The 16,061-nt window shown below is 43.3% G+C and overlaps 1 protein-coding gene across 2 annotated transcripts in view; it reads left to right on the forward strand.

Moving 5' to 3' along the window:
* The window catches only part of MEP1B (meprin A subunit beta), a 318,018-nt gene that overhangs the window by 288,801 nt on the left and 13,156 nt on the right, over positions 1-16,061 (forward strand). For both annotated transcript variants that reach the window (XM_086965693.1, XM_086965692.1), the window contains one exon: positions 8,613-8,787. In XM_086965693.1, the coding sequence (XP_086821819.1) occupies positions 8,613-8,787 (175 nt within the window). The remainder of the gene's footprint in view (positions 1-8,612; positions 8,788-16,061) is intronic.

Consider the following 16,061-nt stretch of genomic DNA (forward strand, 5'->3'; position numbering starts at 1 on the left):
AACTTAGCGGGAGTGCTTGAGGCATTCATTAGACTTACTCCAGGCCTCTGTAATGTTTAATTCACAGTCTGGCAATTTCAGAACTGAAAATGTTTAGATATTAATTATATACAACAACATTTTTGTTGTTAGCCATGTATCTGTCTAACAGCCATTGATAAGGCCAATAGTCCTGGCTGTTGTTGGATATATGTCACTTGTGTTATATATCTAGATGCAATAACAAACGTTCAGAGTGGAGCCAAAATACTGGTCGGTTGCCACACTATGGAAATCACAGAATGTCAGTTTACATGCTTAAGCCACATTCTTAACTACATAGGCCACTTTCCTCTTAGAGATCCCCCAATTTTTGTGCATGCCACTTAAAGCCCTGCTCTATCCGATCCAGGAAACTATAAATATGGGCCTTAGATTGTAAGGTATTAGCTGTACATTTGGTATCTACAATGCACAACAGAGAAACAGCTGTTCATCTCGAAAATATAAATGCATGGAATACCAACCGAGGTGTATGAAATATTCTTGAAAGAAGTGCTCCCATATTAGTCAGAATTATGTAGCATAATTAATGCTACTCCACCCACCTTCAAAGAGTCAGTAGTTGTAGGTTTCTTAAACAAGCATTTGCAATGCAATCGGTCTCGCCTTTGGGACCTTATATGTATTTGTCTAGACAGCACATTAGCCTGGGTGCTGAAACGTCTACTGTTCTATAACATGGAGGGAAAGTAAGCACCAAACTGTGTGACATGCCAGGTATGGGAACACATGGAGACAAATAATGCCTTTCAGTGGGAAATGGTATAGTCCAAAGCTCTGTTTTTAATATAAAATCAGGGCCTTTCAGTGGTCATATGAATGAAAATGCAAGATTTGAAAAAAATATTATTGTCTATGGGTGCTTGTGGAAGATAATTTCAATGAACTGGAATCTAGGGAACGCTAAAGTGATTCTGTTCTTTTACTGACCTCTGCTGGTCGTTTTCTATCAAGAAAGTTAAATAGAGGCAGTTGAACAGAAAAAAAAGTCCCTAAGCGGAGGCAGACAAGTCCTAGGGCTGAGCTCCAGAGCCCACAAAGTGCATACACATATATAAGTATATACTGAAGCATATACATGAGGTCTCGAATGCTCGACCTAAAAAGGATAAAACACCTCTGAGTCTGAACTCAGATCACCCAATAAGTCTGCTTAATGCAGACTACAAGTGTTTTGCAAAGGTGTGGGCGTCACATATCTTTGTTGTAGGGCAAACCCTGGTCCATTGTGACCAGAATGTTTTTTTACCAAATAGATTGATGGCAGCAAATATTCCATATTTGATACAAGCAATTGATTTTTTTCTAGCTATCTAGAAGAAGCTGCAATTATAATGCCCCATGCTGAGAAGGCATTTGATCTTTTCAACTGCGATTCCTTGATATTTGCGCTAGCCAGGTTCTGTTTACCAGATAGGATGTTTAATATGGTTCAGGGGGCTGAGGCACTTATTATGTTAAATGCGAAAGAAGCAGGAACTGTTAAAATCAAATGGGGCACCCGTCAGGGATGCCCAATGTCACGTATACTTTTTGCCCTGTTCATTGAGCATCTGGCAGTTAGAATTTGCAGTACAGAAACGATTCTCACCCCAATGGAAGGAATGGCAAATGTCAAATCGTTTGCAGAACCCGCTATCCTCTATTTGATAGGTAAAACATTGAAGGAGTAATAAATACTCTGATTTGTTTCAATTGAATTATGTAGCTATGTTAGAGAAGGTTAAAAATCTTTTGACTAAATGTGTGAATATTCCTCTCTCAATAATTAGTAGTGTTTCTTTAATTAAAAAAACGATCTTGCCCCTTTTTAGATTTCGACCTGGCCGTAGCACCTGCGAAGCAGGTGCTCCGCCCAGGGCGAAAGCATTTGTTTACAGTATGGGGGACTTGAACACTCCCCTTCTTCCATTGGCTAGCTCCATAAATGGAGGCTAGCCTTTGGAAGACATTGTTGTCAATTACTTTTTCACGGTCAGAACGCGAATCGTGGGCGTTTCTGACTCTTTTTTTAAGCCCCGCCCCCTTGTTGCCGTGTGTCCCGGGCCGCGCTGTGATTGGCTGTCGGCCCGGGACACCCCGTGACGTCATTCCCCGGGCCGCGCTGTGATTGGCTGCCGGCCCGGGACACCCCCGTGACGTCATTCCCCGGGCCGCGCTGTGATTGGCTGCCGGCCCGGGATCTGACTTGTTTTATTTGAAAGGGCGGTTAACTATTGTGATTGGAGAGTACCTGTATTTCTCATTTGTAAACATGTACTCTGAGACAGCACCAGTACTTTTATATTTCTGTTTCAAGCACGGGTCTTTACAACCCTGTCAAAATAGTGAAAGAGTCCCATTATAGTATTCGGAATCTCGACCTGTGTAACGCATGATGCGTGGCACTTGACAGGGCTGTGTTTATAAGTGCATCTCATGCTAATTTGTTGCATGGCTATAAAGAACCAGATTATGAATGCATGTCAAGTGTTCTGTGTCATCTGTAACCATATGTGCTCTTGGCCATACATTCGCCTTAAAACCATCCTTGGGTGGCGCAAACTAATATCGAAAGAACATTACGAGCATGAAGGACAGAATGGTCTAAAAACAGGCGATGGACTAAATAGCGAGGTACTACAAGGTCTACAGACGAATGCAGCTCAAAATATTTAGGGGAAGCGGCCGTATTGAAAAAGCACGGGTTGCCTTTCAAAATAATGAAACGGCCCACATAACTTCCTTCCAAAAAATTAAATGCTGAGGAACAATTGGTTTTCCACACCATATGCGTTGGAAAAATAATACTGAATACAGATAAAACGGTTATAATATACGTCAACACATAAAAGTTGTGTAAATATGAAAAGAAACGTAAATGTGCATACACAAGGAGGGCGTTACTAAGACATGCCAGCCTCCCAGTAACAATTGTTACCGGAATAGTCTATGAATTTCAAGATGTCCGCCGGGCTCGCATGCTACGGCCTGCAGTCTTTTCTTTCTGTCTATGAGCGGGCCTAGCTAGGCACTGGAGCCCCGCGGCCTACCGAGAGATGCAGCCGGAGCGGCAATAACTGGACCGGGCCGTTACAGGTTGCGCTCGTGCCCCGGTGCTGCCCGGTTCCCAATGAACCGGAAGGCAACAAGCCGCAGTCAGTACGAGAGGGAGAAGAGGGGACCTGAGCTGCACTGGAAACGTCTGCAGTCCGTGATTGGCTGAGGGAGCCTCGGCGTCAGGTAATGAAAACAAACAGAGCTGTCCGCGGGGGGAGGGTATCTTATGCCTCCATATCCTTTTCCTCTATCGCCTCCTACTCACTGGTTCCCCCCGCGACTCCTCTAAACTTCTCTGGCACACCCCACGTGCCTCCTCTCCTCCTTCCTTGTACTGTGACGCTTTCCAGCCCCTCCCACACCCCCTCGCTGCCCCCACGGGTAGTACCGACATCAACTATTTGCAGCGCCAGTACACTGTGGCTCATAGTATTAAACCACAAAGTGCCAACTCGGTGCCACTCAGTCCTCAAATTCTGTAATGCAGGGGATAATACGCCTTAACTAGTTTCTTTTCTTAGATTACTTTTCTTAGATTAACCTCTGTCATCTACTGAACATCTTTTTGAGGGGACAGAGTTTATCCGTCGTTTGAGTCTTCACCCAGTCCAAGAGCCTCACATGGACTTCTGTGGAATCAGTCGCCCATAAAAACCTTCACGATCTTTCAAAAATATTTAATTACACATAATTTGTGTGGGCTTGCCTTTTAATGTCGCCTTCTGTTGACATTGAATAGGGTTTGTGGTATGCATGTATCCTTTTATTTACACACCCGTGCCCCCGTTCTATCTTCTGGGACTCTTTGTATACATACTAACTTTATCAATCCAACGCAATACCTGATAATTGTCTTGACTTGTTAGGAAAGTTTTGAATAATGAGTACAGTAACGTAATTGAATTTTATATATATTTTGTCGTTATTTCTACTTGCACGGGCACACCCGAAGTTCCCAAGTGATGGCCTCAGAAGGCTGTTATTCCGCCACATTTAGCGCCATCACAAACAAGCATTTCCAATGCATTCGGTCTCGCCTTTGGGACCTTATAAAAATTTAGCGATGCAGCTCATTATCGCATATTAATGCTTATCAAAATTAATCTTTTAGGAGTTGGCACATGAACGGCGTCCTTATACCATATATAACAGGATGGAAATACATATTTTATTATATCACCGATGTGGTGGGGCTGTGGAAGAAGGCCTAGCACTTAAACTCATAAACACTATGAGGTTGGGTAAAACTGTTTAAACAAGCACTGGCGTTGCCAATAGGTTTCGCATTTGGAAAGTTGGAGCTATTGGTTTTGTAAATGACATTTTATATTTATATATTGTTATTGACAATGCCAATAACGATATATAAATATAAAATGTCATTTAAAAAACCAATAGCTCCAACTTTCGAAATGCGAAACCTATTGGCAACGCCAGTGCTTGTTTATTTTTGTTTTCTCATCTCCCCAATAAAACCAAACAGGGCTTTTTTAAGGAGATAGACTCTCTTATACTTACGTGTTTATAGATTGGTGAAAATTTGACGATAAGGTATTTGATCCTTCAGTTAGAGAAGGACCAGGGTGGCCTGACCTGCCTTACCTGACTTCTTCTCTTATTATCAGGCCACATGGATGGATATTACTGTTCATGAGGGTAGGGCTTGGGATGGGCTCGATATCTTCTTAATATAAATGGTAATTTATTTAGCATAAGGTGTCCTTCCGGCATTTTTAAAGATGGGTAGATTGCCGAAAAGGAGGAGTTATAAGGTGCTGGCAGAAATAGAACAGAGTATAAAGTGCATTTTTAAAGCAAGGCAGGTTCCGGCTTGCCATTGACTGGTACAGTTACAGGATTGTGAAGCCCAAGGTCTACCTGTTCCAAAAGCAGCATGTAATTTCTGGAGCTCCCAAGGGTATCAAGTGTTGGGTGAATATAAATTAGCAATAGGCTTTTAACTTGGGAGGAAATGCAACTGTGCTTGAGGACAGAGGGTCGCAGTTACTGGCACAGTTTCTTGCATATTGTAGGATTTTTGTCAAGCAACATTCAAGAAATGAGTGAATCGACCCACGAACTGAGGAATTCATTAACAAAAACTGAGCTGACTAGGATAGGTAAATAGTATAGGGCTCTTAGGAAGTATACCGACTCATCCCTGGTAGATGATTACTTGCTTAAATAAAAGAGGAAAACTGGATGCCGCATGACTAGGGGAGAACAGGAGGATATCTTTATGTTGGGGTACAAATCCCTTACAGTGGCTAATTTGAAAATAATAGGATTCCTCATTAGGTAATTGGCATGTTACACCCCGTTGGCAATACGTAAAAATATTCCTGACTATCCCGAATCAGTGTTTTAGATGTGTTCAAAATGATAAAGGGGATTGGCTGCATATTTCTTTTTTATGCCCCAAATTGATTCAATTCTGGAAGGATATTTTTCAAATTTTGAGCAATTACTTACAAGTTACAATTCTACTTGAAGCAATGGTAGTTTTATTTGGGACATCCAGTGTAGTGCAAAAATTTAATAAATATTTTATCTCAGCATCTCTGGCTGTAGTTCGATCTCTGATTTTGCAATATTGGAGGTCCACGCATGATCCAACGGTGAAGATCTAGCTAAATAAATTCAAAAGACTAGCATCTGTGAGGAAGCTTATGCTATTAAAAGGTATACCAATGTCTGGGCACCGCTAGCTGCTCTAGGAAATTACATGATATACATATGTCTTTTGTTGAGGCTAATTGCACTTTTTAACTATATGCACTTTCCCGCCTCCACCCTTTACTTGATTATATGCTGCTATAGCCTTCTTATAAATACTATGGGAGAGACTGATTCTCCATAAGTGCGCGCACTATCAATTTGCAGCATGAAAGAATTTAGCATGTCGTGGATTACCAGTAGATGGTAGTCCAAGACTAAAAGTACTGTATGTTCGAGTAAAGGGAGGTTATGCACTTTACTCGTTCTAAAATGCTCGAAAGGATTTTCCTTTAGGATGTATAATGGAATGTGATTGTTCCCCGATTGCCTAATGGGTTTTAATACTGTATAGGGAATTGTGTGGCGCAGCGGGACTTATTTATTTTGGTCAGCCACAAATGGATTGAAGCCTTTTGTATATGCTCCGAAATAATGCTTTACAGTGTGCCTCGGCTGTCAAATATGCTGCTATCTGCTAAAAAAAAGTATTTAAAGCAAAATTAAGATATTTCTAATTGCAATTTCAATGTCAAGGAGTTAAGATCATTCTAAAATGATATGGAGCAGCAGGTCTCTTTTTCCACACCACTGTTCGTCTGTGCAGGCTTCAACTTCTGGCATGTTTGGGAGCAGATGTCCGGTCTTGCTAACTAGTGATGCAAAAGAACTACACTTGGCTCTAGTGTCCACCATGGTTGTTCTCAGACGAGAGGGAGTCTCAAAGAGGAAAAATGTTACAAGCGAAAATAGCACTTACAAATTTATTCTCAACGGCGAAACCGGAGGGCAATTTAAATAAAGCTGCAAGAGAGCATTTCGACTGCCTTTTAAGAAAAAACTCTGGGGGCACATATACAAGGGCCTAGCGCCACAGGAGGGTCACTTTTACCGAAAATCTGGTGGTGCTAATTCCTGCAAGAGACAGATGATGGACGGAATGCTGAACAATGCAAACATTCACCCACAGTCACAAAGATCTGGGTTTAATCCATCGTCCTTTTGCTCACCACAGGTATACCCAGACGTGGGTCCCATGCTCTCCATGCCACTGGATTCAAGCTAGCCTGGCTGATGAGGAAGGAAACCCCAAAACTAGTCCTACGATGCTTGTTTCCCGTCCAGGGTGAACCTGGCCTGGCAGTTCGGGCTGGATTGTGCCCATAGGGAGCAGGGTAAAGACTGATTTGTATATGGCTGGGTTCAAACTGGAATGGCATGAGGAGCAAACAAACAATGTTAGGCCCAGATCTCTGTATTAGGGTGAATGTATGAAATTTTTCTGAACTCATAGAAGTAGCAACACACCCGTATTGATTGTTTATGTGCAGGAAGGGACACCTTCCTGCAAAAAACTATCATCCTTGCAAACAGGCAGGCACCCTTGCACAATGGCGCAAGAGTTTTAGATCTGGCGCTAGGCAGCCATTTTTAGTACAGGTGCAAAGGAAAACACAGGAGTGCTCCGTATTCGTGTGAAAAAGGCGAATCCCTGCATTTATTAAATGATGCTGTGCTGCAGCAGTTCCTAGTAAATATACCCAACAGTGTGGCGGGTGCTTTCAGGCTAGATTGCTGCTTCACTGAGGAGCCGCACACCTTTCACTAGGACAATTGACTCATTGACATTGGCGTGGGCAGGCTGTTGCACTTTAGTGCCTCAGCTGGTACCTGAGCGTCCATTTCCTTTGCAACCCTATATCTGCCATGTAAGGGGTCAGACTAGGCTGCTTCAGATTCCAGTAGTTCCGATTCGAAGTGAGGAAAAGTGCACATCAGAAGAGGATGAGCTTGAAAATAAATGTTTGATCAAAATGTATATTGTACCTAATTAAATCACCGTGCACCTTGAATGTATATTTCCAGTGGATCTTCGAAAAAACACTATTGTAAAATGCGTAAACCCACTCACAAAAATGGTGTGGTCTGAGCTTCTAGAAAAGGAGAAATAGGCACTTTAGCTCACACTCCTTTGAGTAATGGATCACATCTCAGCATGCAGCTAGAATTCCTGAGCGATGTAGTCCGAACATTACATAGCTTTGATAATTCTAGACAGTATTGGATCTTCTGGGACAGTGGTTCCCGCTAATTTGTAATACTTGCAGTTGCATAAGGGCGGAAAACTTGACATATAGGCAGTCGTAGCACAGTAGTCCAAAATCTCACCCTCCCAATGGTGCAATCAATGCTCGCACTGTCATTATTTATTATGCCAATCCTTTAAACATTGTGGACATTCATGACAATGATGCCCAGCATGACTGTACAACTTATACTGGGATGTTTATTGTAAATTTTTGTGGATTTAGCCTACAATTGCTGTACATGTTTGCCTCCACTCCATTTATCGAGCCTTCCACCCGTGTACAGATTTATTCAAAGGTTCATCCACCCATTCATCTATCCATACACCGTCAGTCACTCATTCATCCATCTACTCATTCATTTAGCCGTTGACACATCCGCACACGCACCCATCCACAAAACCACAAACTTGCCATTCCAGGACAAAGCACTATCTCTTATGTAATTGTAAATGTTTGTTTTTCTTTCAAACCAGTTTTGATGTCACTACTGGTTTGTCTTTTTAAAGCAAGTCTCACATGTGTTTCAGGATACTGACATCCTTACTTTATGTCACTACATTGACCCATTCCGCTGTGTTTGAAATACTGTTATAAATCTTTTCAATTTTCAATCAATTTATGTTGCCACAGTGACATTAACACATAGTTAGGAGGGCGAGTGCCAATATTTCTACAGTCTGCATGTTATCAAACAATGGTCCAAAAAATAATATTTTTTTCCCGTAGATGTATCGCATCTAACAGCTACTCAGCCCATCCCTAGCACCACTACAACTGTTGGCACCACTACAACTGTTGGTCCTGGTACACCTACAACCCATCCATCTGTGTCAACCTGTGAAGGTCACACGTGTGAAAATGACGGGCTTTGTATCCTTGAGAATCAGAAACCAGTCTGCAGGTAACGCAACAGGGCATCTTTTCCCATTCGTTTTACTGATCGCTTGTGGTTATTACGCTCAGAATTGTGATGCAAAATGGAGGTGCATTGCGCGTTTGCAAATTACTGTTAGCACTGGGTGCAGTAATTAGCTTGGACCGTATTTTACAAAGTGCCCCACGGCGCAACTGGTGTGTGCGCCTGCTTTGCGCGCCCCCCGGGGACTTTGGTATTACAGAAAGTGCCGCAGATGCTTGTGCAGCCCCTTCTGTAATACAGATAGCGCAGGAGCACATATGGTGCCAGCGCCCTCACCAGAGGAGGTTCCCTGATTTGCATGGTTATGTCTCACGATGCAAATAAGGGAATCCCGTTGCCTCTGTCCCTGCCTGTATTATAGACACAGGTGCAGAGCCAAAGAAGCTGTCCTAAAAGATGCGCCCTTTGATGACAGCCGTCTGGAGGAGGTAGACAGAGTTCTATGGACCCCCAGACATCCCCTTGCAGCCAGGTACAGTCACACACTGCACACACCTGCAAGGGAATCTCTAACCCCCGTTAAATATGCAGGCGGGTTTCCGCCTGCACAGTAAAACAAGGAGCGAATGCTTCAAACCTGCTCCGTATTTCGTGTGAACGCGCTGTCAATAGGGCAGCATGACTTTGCAGCTGCCCTAAAGGACAGCGCCTTCAATATAATATGGTTAGAGCCGAGTGCACCTTCTGAAAGGTGCGCTCTGCGCTAACAAGGAGAGTGCGCCATATTCTATAATACAGCCCATTGTGTGCAATGTCCAGCCAATTCTGATGGGCATATTTACAATATTTTGGTGTAGAGCAGCGCTTCAACCCTTCTAGCTGCGCTGTCCTACGTCAAAAGAAAAGGGCAGGAATGCAAGGTATCTACAAGATACGGCGCATTCCTGTCCTTTCTGCCATCGCACAGACTGAAGGCGAGCGCCAACGCAGGCATCCTTGCACCATGGTGCAAGGGTGTCTGTGTTCTTGGCGTGATTGTTTTTGTGCAGGAAAGTGTCCCTTCCTGCACAAAAACAATCAAAGGAGGCATTGTTCTTGTTCTATGTCTCTCCAGCACACGTAGAAAGAGGAAAAAAACAAGGAGACATGTAAACATGTATCTTCGTTATGCTTGCTTTGGGAAAGCATTAGTTTTGGTGCTGCCCCAGATTTATGCTATGTTGTAAATCCGGGGCAGTGTCAAAAACCATGGGTGTTGCGTGAGAACACCCATAGTAACACCCATGGACTTTCCCTTCCACGCATAGTAAGGCATTGCCTTACTCCATCTTTACAAGGCCATGAAAAGCCACGCAGGGTGGCTTTGCGTGGCCTTGTAAATATAGACCTGCACACAGCGCCTCCAGAACATCACATAAGTGATGCTCGGGCATTGTAATTATGCCCCGGTGTTTCCCTTCTTGGAATAGGAGATTCACACAAACTGAAATGAACCCATCTATTCCAGAGACTGCAAAATTATGTTTTGTGCTATATGTCCTTGCTTTATTCAGCAGGTTTTACTTGCTGCAAATTGACGGGACAAATGCATTTGAAATCTCGTTATGTGATTCAACAGGAATTTGCACTGGAAAAAAGATTTCCATCTTGGTTATAATCACCGACAAAATATCCATATTTAGATGCAAGCACACAGTCATGACCCTGAGCGAGAGAAGAGTAAGATCACATGATCTATACTATGTCAGCTGTGTGTGATCATACAGGGTATATGTTTCCTTTGGAGACTCACTGAGGCTTTTCGACAAGTAGACCATGGCCTAAGGTCTGATTTTCCCGATTTCTCAAAGTTGGCTACAGGAGCCAATCAAGATGCCCGAGCACTGACATTGAGATCTCTCCTAGACTGGGCTGGACTGGCCGTAGTGGGTACCAGGCGTTTCCCCGATGGGCCGAAGGGGTGGGGGCTGGTTTTGTACCCGTAGGGGCTGGTTTTGGTACTGAGGGGTCAGATTGTTGCTGCAATATCTGCCCCCTGTAACAAAAGCGGGAATGGCGCCCCAGCTCCCGGGGCCGGTCGAGCAGGAATCTGCTAGGGCTGGTTACTGTTCACAGTCCGGCCATGCTCCTGGAAGCCCCAAATGGCTGGTGTTCTGCTATATTCTGCAGCACCCCTAAACCTGCAATCAGTTTAGCTGGGAAATCAGATAAAATGAGGCACTTAAACAATATTTCCATAAAGAGGTTGTCATTTTTAATACCAGTTCTTTCATTATTTTTCGAATACAAGTGACAAAGCTTCATGAAACAGAATCCAATATGTTGGCTCAATTTTTTGTATAGCAATGAATTATAACCAACATGCGGATTGCACATACTGCAAACATATAAATGAATGCATTATTAATCGCATATTTGGAAAATTATGGCTGAATTTGTTACGAATACTATTGTAAGATTGAGTTTGTATGTATACCTCGTTATATGGCACTAGTTACTGTTGAGCACAATGCTTTTTCGTGCAATAGGCAGGATATTCTGCATGATGAAAAAGTTACTTCAATTAACAAAATAAGTACCATTGAAAGCTAAGAGGGCTGACAACAAGCAATGTTTTAAAGGGGTAGCAGCCTTTACAACGACTGCTGAACCCGGCATGCCTTCACCACGCACATGCATCTATACCATGCAGGATATTACAACGAATATGCCTTTACCCCCCATGAATGGTAAAGGCATACGTGGTATACGTTTTACATGTAAATGTAAGTATTTTGAGGGTAAGTATTAAGGGGCTTATTTGGTAAGTCACTTTTTATGTGATCTAAAGTTATGCACCAGCGGCACAAGGGGCTTGTAAATACGCCGCTAAGTGTTATATTAAAATAACAAATATATATATATATATATATATATATATATATATATATGGACGCACTCCATTTCAGGTAAGTAACAACTTTATTTGGAAAAACAGGCGCCTTCCCCACCCGACTTTTGAGTCCTTCAGCCTAACACGTTTCGAAGCATTCATGCTTCTTCCTGAGAGGCTTGGCATTGGCAATCCATTGTAACATGCAGCTGCATCATTCCTCAGGTGCTTTCATTTTATTGGCCTCAGGTGTGCCTCCCGATGGTAACTCTTTCCTCAGTGCACACTGGGCTGTGTAGTTTAATGTTCCATGCAAAATAATACCCTCCAGTGGGTTCGGATGCCAATGTGCCTTTCACGATGGAAGGTTTCACTCGCGCAGGACCCGACTTTACTCTTTAGGTGGTTCGATCAACTCTGCGGCCTGGAACCGCCGCGATTGCAATCAACCCAGAGAGGAATCAGCCTGGGGAGTGGGAGGGGTCCATGTGGCCCCCTCTCCCATAACATTTTTTATATTTTAAGGTGGGCCCGGGGGATAAGGTATCCAGGGCCAAAATCGGGAAGGGACGGAGGGCTGCATGGCTCCCTCCCCATTCAAAAATAATATATTTTAAGGCTGTACTTTATGAAACCTCTATTAGTTAATGCAAAGCAGAGGTCTGTGTCTGTAACCAAAGAGTCACATGATTGAATCCTGGTAGGACCAGTGGAGAATAGTTAGGAGTAGAACACAGGCCCCGCCTCCCCCTTTGGCGCAGAGGCCTGTGTTATGCCCCTTTGACACACTTCACAGCTCAGATGATAACTCACTCAGGCACTCATGTACCCACTCACATACCCACTCAGAGACTCATGCACCCAGTCATTGGCCCAATCAGAGACTCAAACACCCACTCACAAGCCCACTTAGACAATCATGCATCCACTAGCAGACCCACTCAGACTCACAGACCCGCTCAGAGACTCACACACTCACTCAATTTCTCAATCAGAGACTCATCCATCCATTTACAGACCCACTCAGACACAAACTGACTCGCACACCACTTCTTTTTAATTTGTACCTTACCCCCCTGATCCGCTCCCTCCGGGGAAGGAATGTCACTGCATGTAACTATGCAGATGACATTCAGCTCATCTTCAATCTTGACTCCTCGCAGGATGCGGCTCAGGATTTTCAGTCTACCCTCTGTCACATCAGCAATTGGATGGGCACTCACCATCTCAAACTCAATCCCGACAAGACGGAGCTTGTTCTTGTTGGAGGCCCATCCAACCCCTGGAACTCCACCTTTTGGCCCCCTGCCCTTGGTCCCTCCCCCTGCCCTGCTGACAAGGTAAAAAGCTTGGGGGTCTACATCTCTCATGATCTTTCTATGCAACATCAGGTCAGTGCTACAGTGTCTTCCTGCTTCCACCAGCTCAGAAAGATTCGTAAAATCGCCCATTTTCTGACCACCGAAGCCCTCACCCTGACGTTGCTGGCATTAGTCATCTCTCGGGTTGACTATGCCAACGCCCTATACGCAGGTATCCCGCAATATCAAATCAAAAGACTTCAGCTGATACAGAATCAGGCAGCACGCCTCATCTACCACCAACCTAAACATCACCATGTCCGTCCTCTCCTTAAAGCCCTTCACTGGCTTCCGGTATCAGAGCGTTGTCAATTCAAACTAGGCTGCTTGATCCACAAATCCCTGGCCGGCATCGGCCCCTCCTTCATCTCGTCGCTTTTGCACCCGTACGTCCCTTCCAGACCCCTCCGATCTTCTCACCATGCTCTCCTTCAGACGCCCAGGTTTAGGCGCAAAAAGTACGGAGGCCTCAGATTCTCTTTTCTGGCCCCTTCACTCTGGAACTCTCTCCCTCCGGAACTTAGACTTTCCTCCTCCTACTTTCACTTCAGGTCTCTCCTAAAAACTCACCTCTTCCGCTGTGCTTACACATAAGCTCCCTTGCCCTCCCTTCTCTGTCTCTTCCTGATTTAGTGAACAGCGCCAAGAAACCGTCCGGTGTATGTTGCGCTCTATAAATCCTTTTTACATTACATTTTACATTACATTACACCCCCACTCACAGACCCACTGAGAGACTCATACAGCCACTCACACAACCAGTGAGAATTTTATGCAGTCACTCTCATACCCACTCAGACACTCACACACCCACTCCCAGACCTACTGAAACACTCACACACTCACTGGCAAAGGTTACTGGTTACAGTTAGGAAATACAATTAAAACAACCTTGGAATTCACTTAAAAACCAAAGGTTACAGTGACGTTATAGTAAGAAAATAACATTAAAAATGTAGACATTTACTAAAAAAAAAACAGATTACAGGGACGTTATAGTTAGGAAATAGATTTTTTTTTTATTCACTGAAAAAAACAAACGTTACAGCGACGTTATAATTAGGCTCAGATTTCAGTTGTACAAAACCATGGAAATTCAGCAGTTATAGTTACCAAAGCTAACTATAATTTACTCCCCCGCAATGCATTGCTTATGACCTCACATATATCACTCATGACATGGTTAGTGACATCTCTGATGACATTTCAAATGACATCACTGATTACATCATCCACAGAACAACTCACACACCCATTCAACCTCTCTTACACCCACCCCTACTCCCACGCAACTACTGACATACCCATTTGCTGAACCATACCAGTACTCACACACCCATACCAGTACTCACACACCCACACCAGTACTCACACACCCACTCACTGATACATAGAGCCACTCGCAGATCAACTCACTCATACACCCACTCACACAACCACACTCATGCACCCTCTCGCTCACCAATACAGCCACTCACACATCCAGTTATTTAGACATACAGCCACTTACACACCCACTCACACACCCATACAGTCATTCACACACTGAGTTGGTCACCCATACAGCTACTCACACACCTATGTAGTCACCCATACAGTCATTCATACATCCACTCACTCGCCCATAAGTTACTCACACACCCACTCACTTACTCATACAGATATTAACACATGTACACACTCAACTATAAAGTAACTGACACAAGTACACACTCACCCATACAGCCACTCTCACAATCACTCACTACCCACTTACTCACCAATACAGCCACTCACACACCCCAAATCTCACCACTACATGTCTCTCACATACCCACTCGCTCACCCATACACCACTAACACACCCAGACAGCCACTCAGACACCAATACATCTACTCACATACCCACCCACATACTCATTATACAGTATGTCACACATCCACTCACTCACCTATACAGTCAGTCATTCACTAACCCATACATCTAGTCACACCTCCCCTCACTCACCCATACAGTCACTCAGACACCCACTCACATATGGATACACACTCACATAACCACTTACATAATACATGTTAGAAATAGTATCAATCATTACTATTACACAAAGTATGCTAATTTAAGTTATGTAGTAGCTTACTATGTATATTTGACTGTTTGGGCACACCAGCCCCAGAAGGCACTGAGATAGTAACTCATCTGGGAGTCCACTACTGGCCAAATTGTTAATGTGCAAACTGCTTATGATCACTTGTAGCTTTATTGGACTGCCAGTTACTTCTCCTGAGACCAAGCTTGTAATGAGCGAATGTGCCAGGATTGCTAGATGCAAATTAATAAAGAGTCATCACCACTTTGTTAGATGGGACTCATTTTGCTATTCTTCCACATACAGAACCTACTCTTGGGATATATATATATATATATATATATATTCACAGAAAAAACCATAGGTTTTAGGCCATATATAGTTAGGGATTTGCATTTACAAAACCTTATTTTACTCGCATAAAACCATTGAAATTCGCATATATAGTTAGATGCGCTAACTATATATCGCGCACCCGCAATCCACTGCTGATGATGTCACATATTACATCATTCATGACATGGTCAGTGACATCACTGATGACATCACTGATGACAACTCAAATGACATCACTGATGACAACTCAAATGACATCACTGACAACATCACTGATGACATCAATCATGTGATAATACGATCAACCTCTTCAGACTCTAATATAACCTTAGATGCACTCAGAGTAAACAGACACTCACAGACTGTCACTCATCCATGGAGTTACTCACACACCTAGTCAGTCATGCACTGAATCAATCACACCTCCATATCCTCAACTATACAGTTATACACACCTTACTTATTCAAACATATACTAACACATATTTACTCTTTTATACAATCCCTGATACAAGTTCACAATGATCCATACAGCCACTCACACATTCACTGGCTCTTATACACAGTAATTTATATATGTGAACTTTCACATGTACTGTGTTTTACATATGTACTTACTTTGACATGTAGCACTGAGATATCCATTCACTCACCAATACACTCGTACACAGTCAACCA

Source organism: Lissotriton vulgaris, chromosome 4_1 (assembly GCF_964263255.1).
Source record: "Lissotriton vulgaris chromosome 4_1, aLisVul1.2, whole genome shotgun sequence".
NCBI lineage: Eukaryota > Metazoa > Chordata > Amphibia > Caudata > Salamandridae > Lissotriton > Lissotriton vulgaris.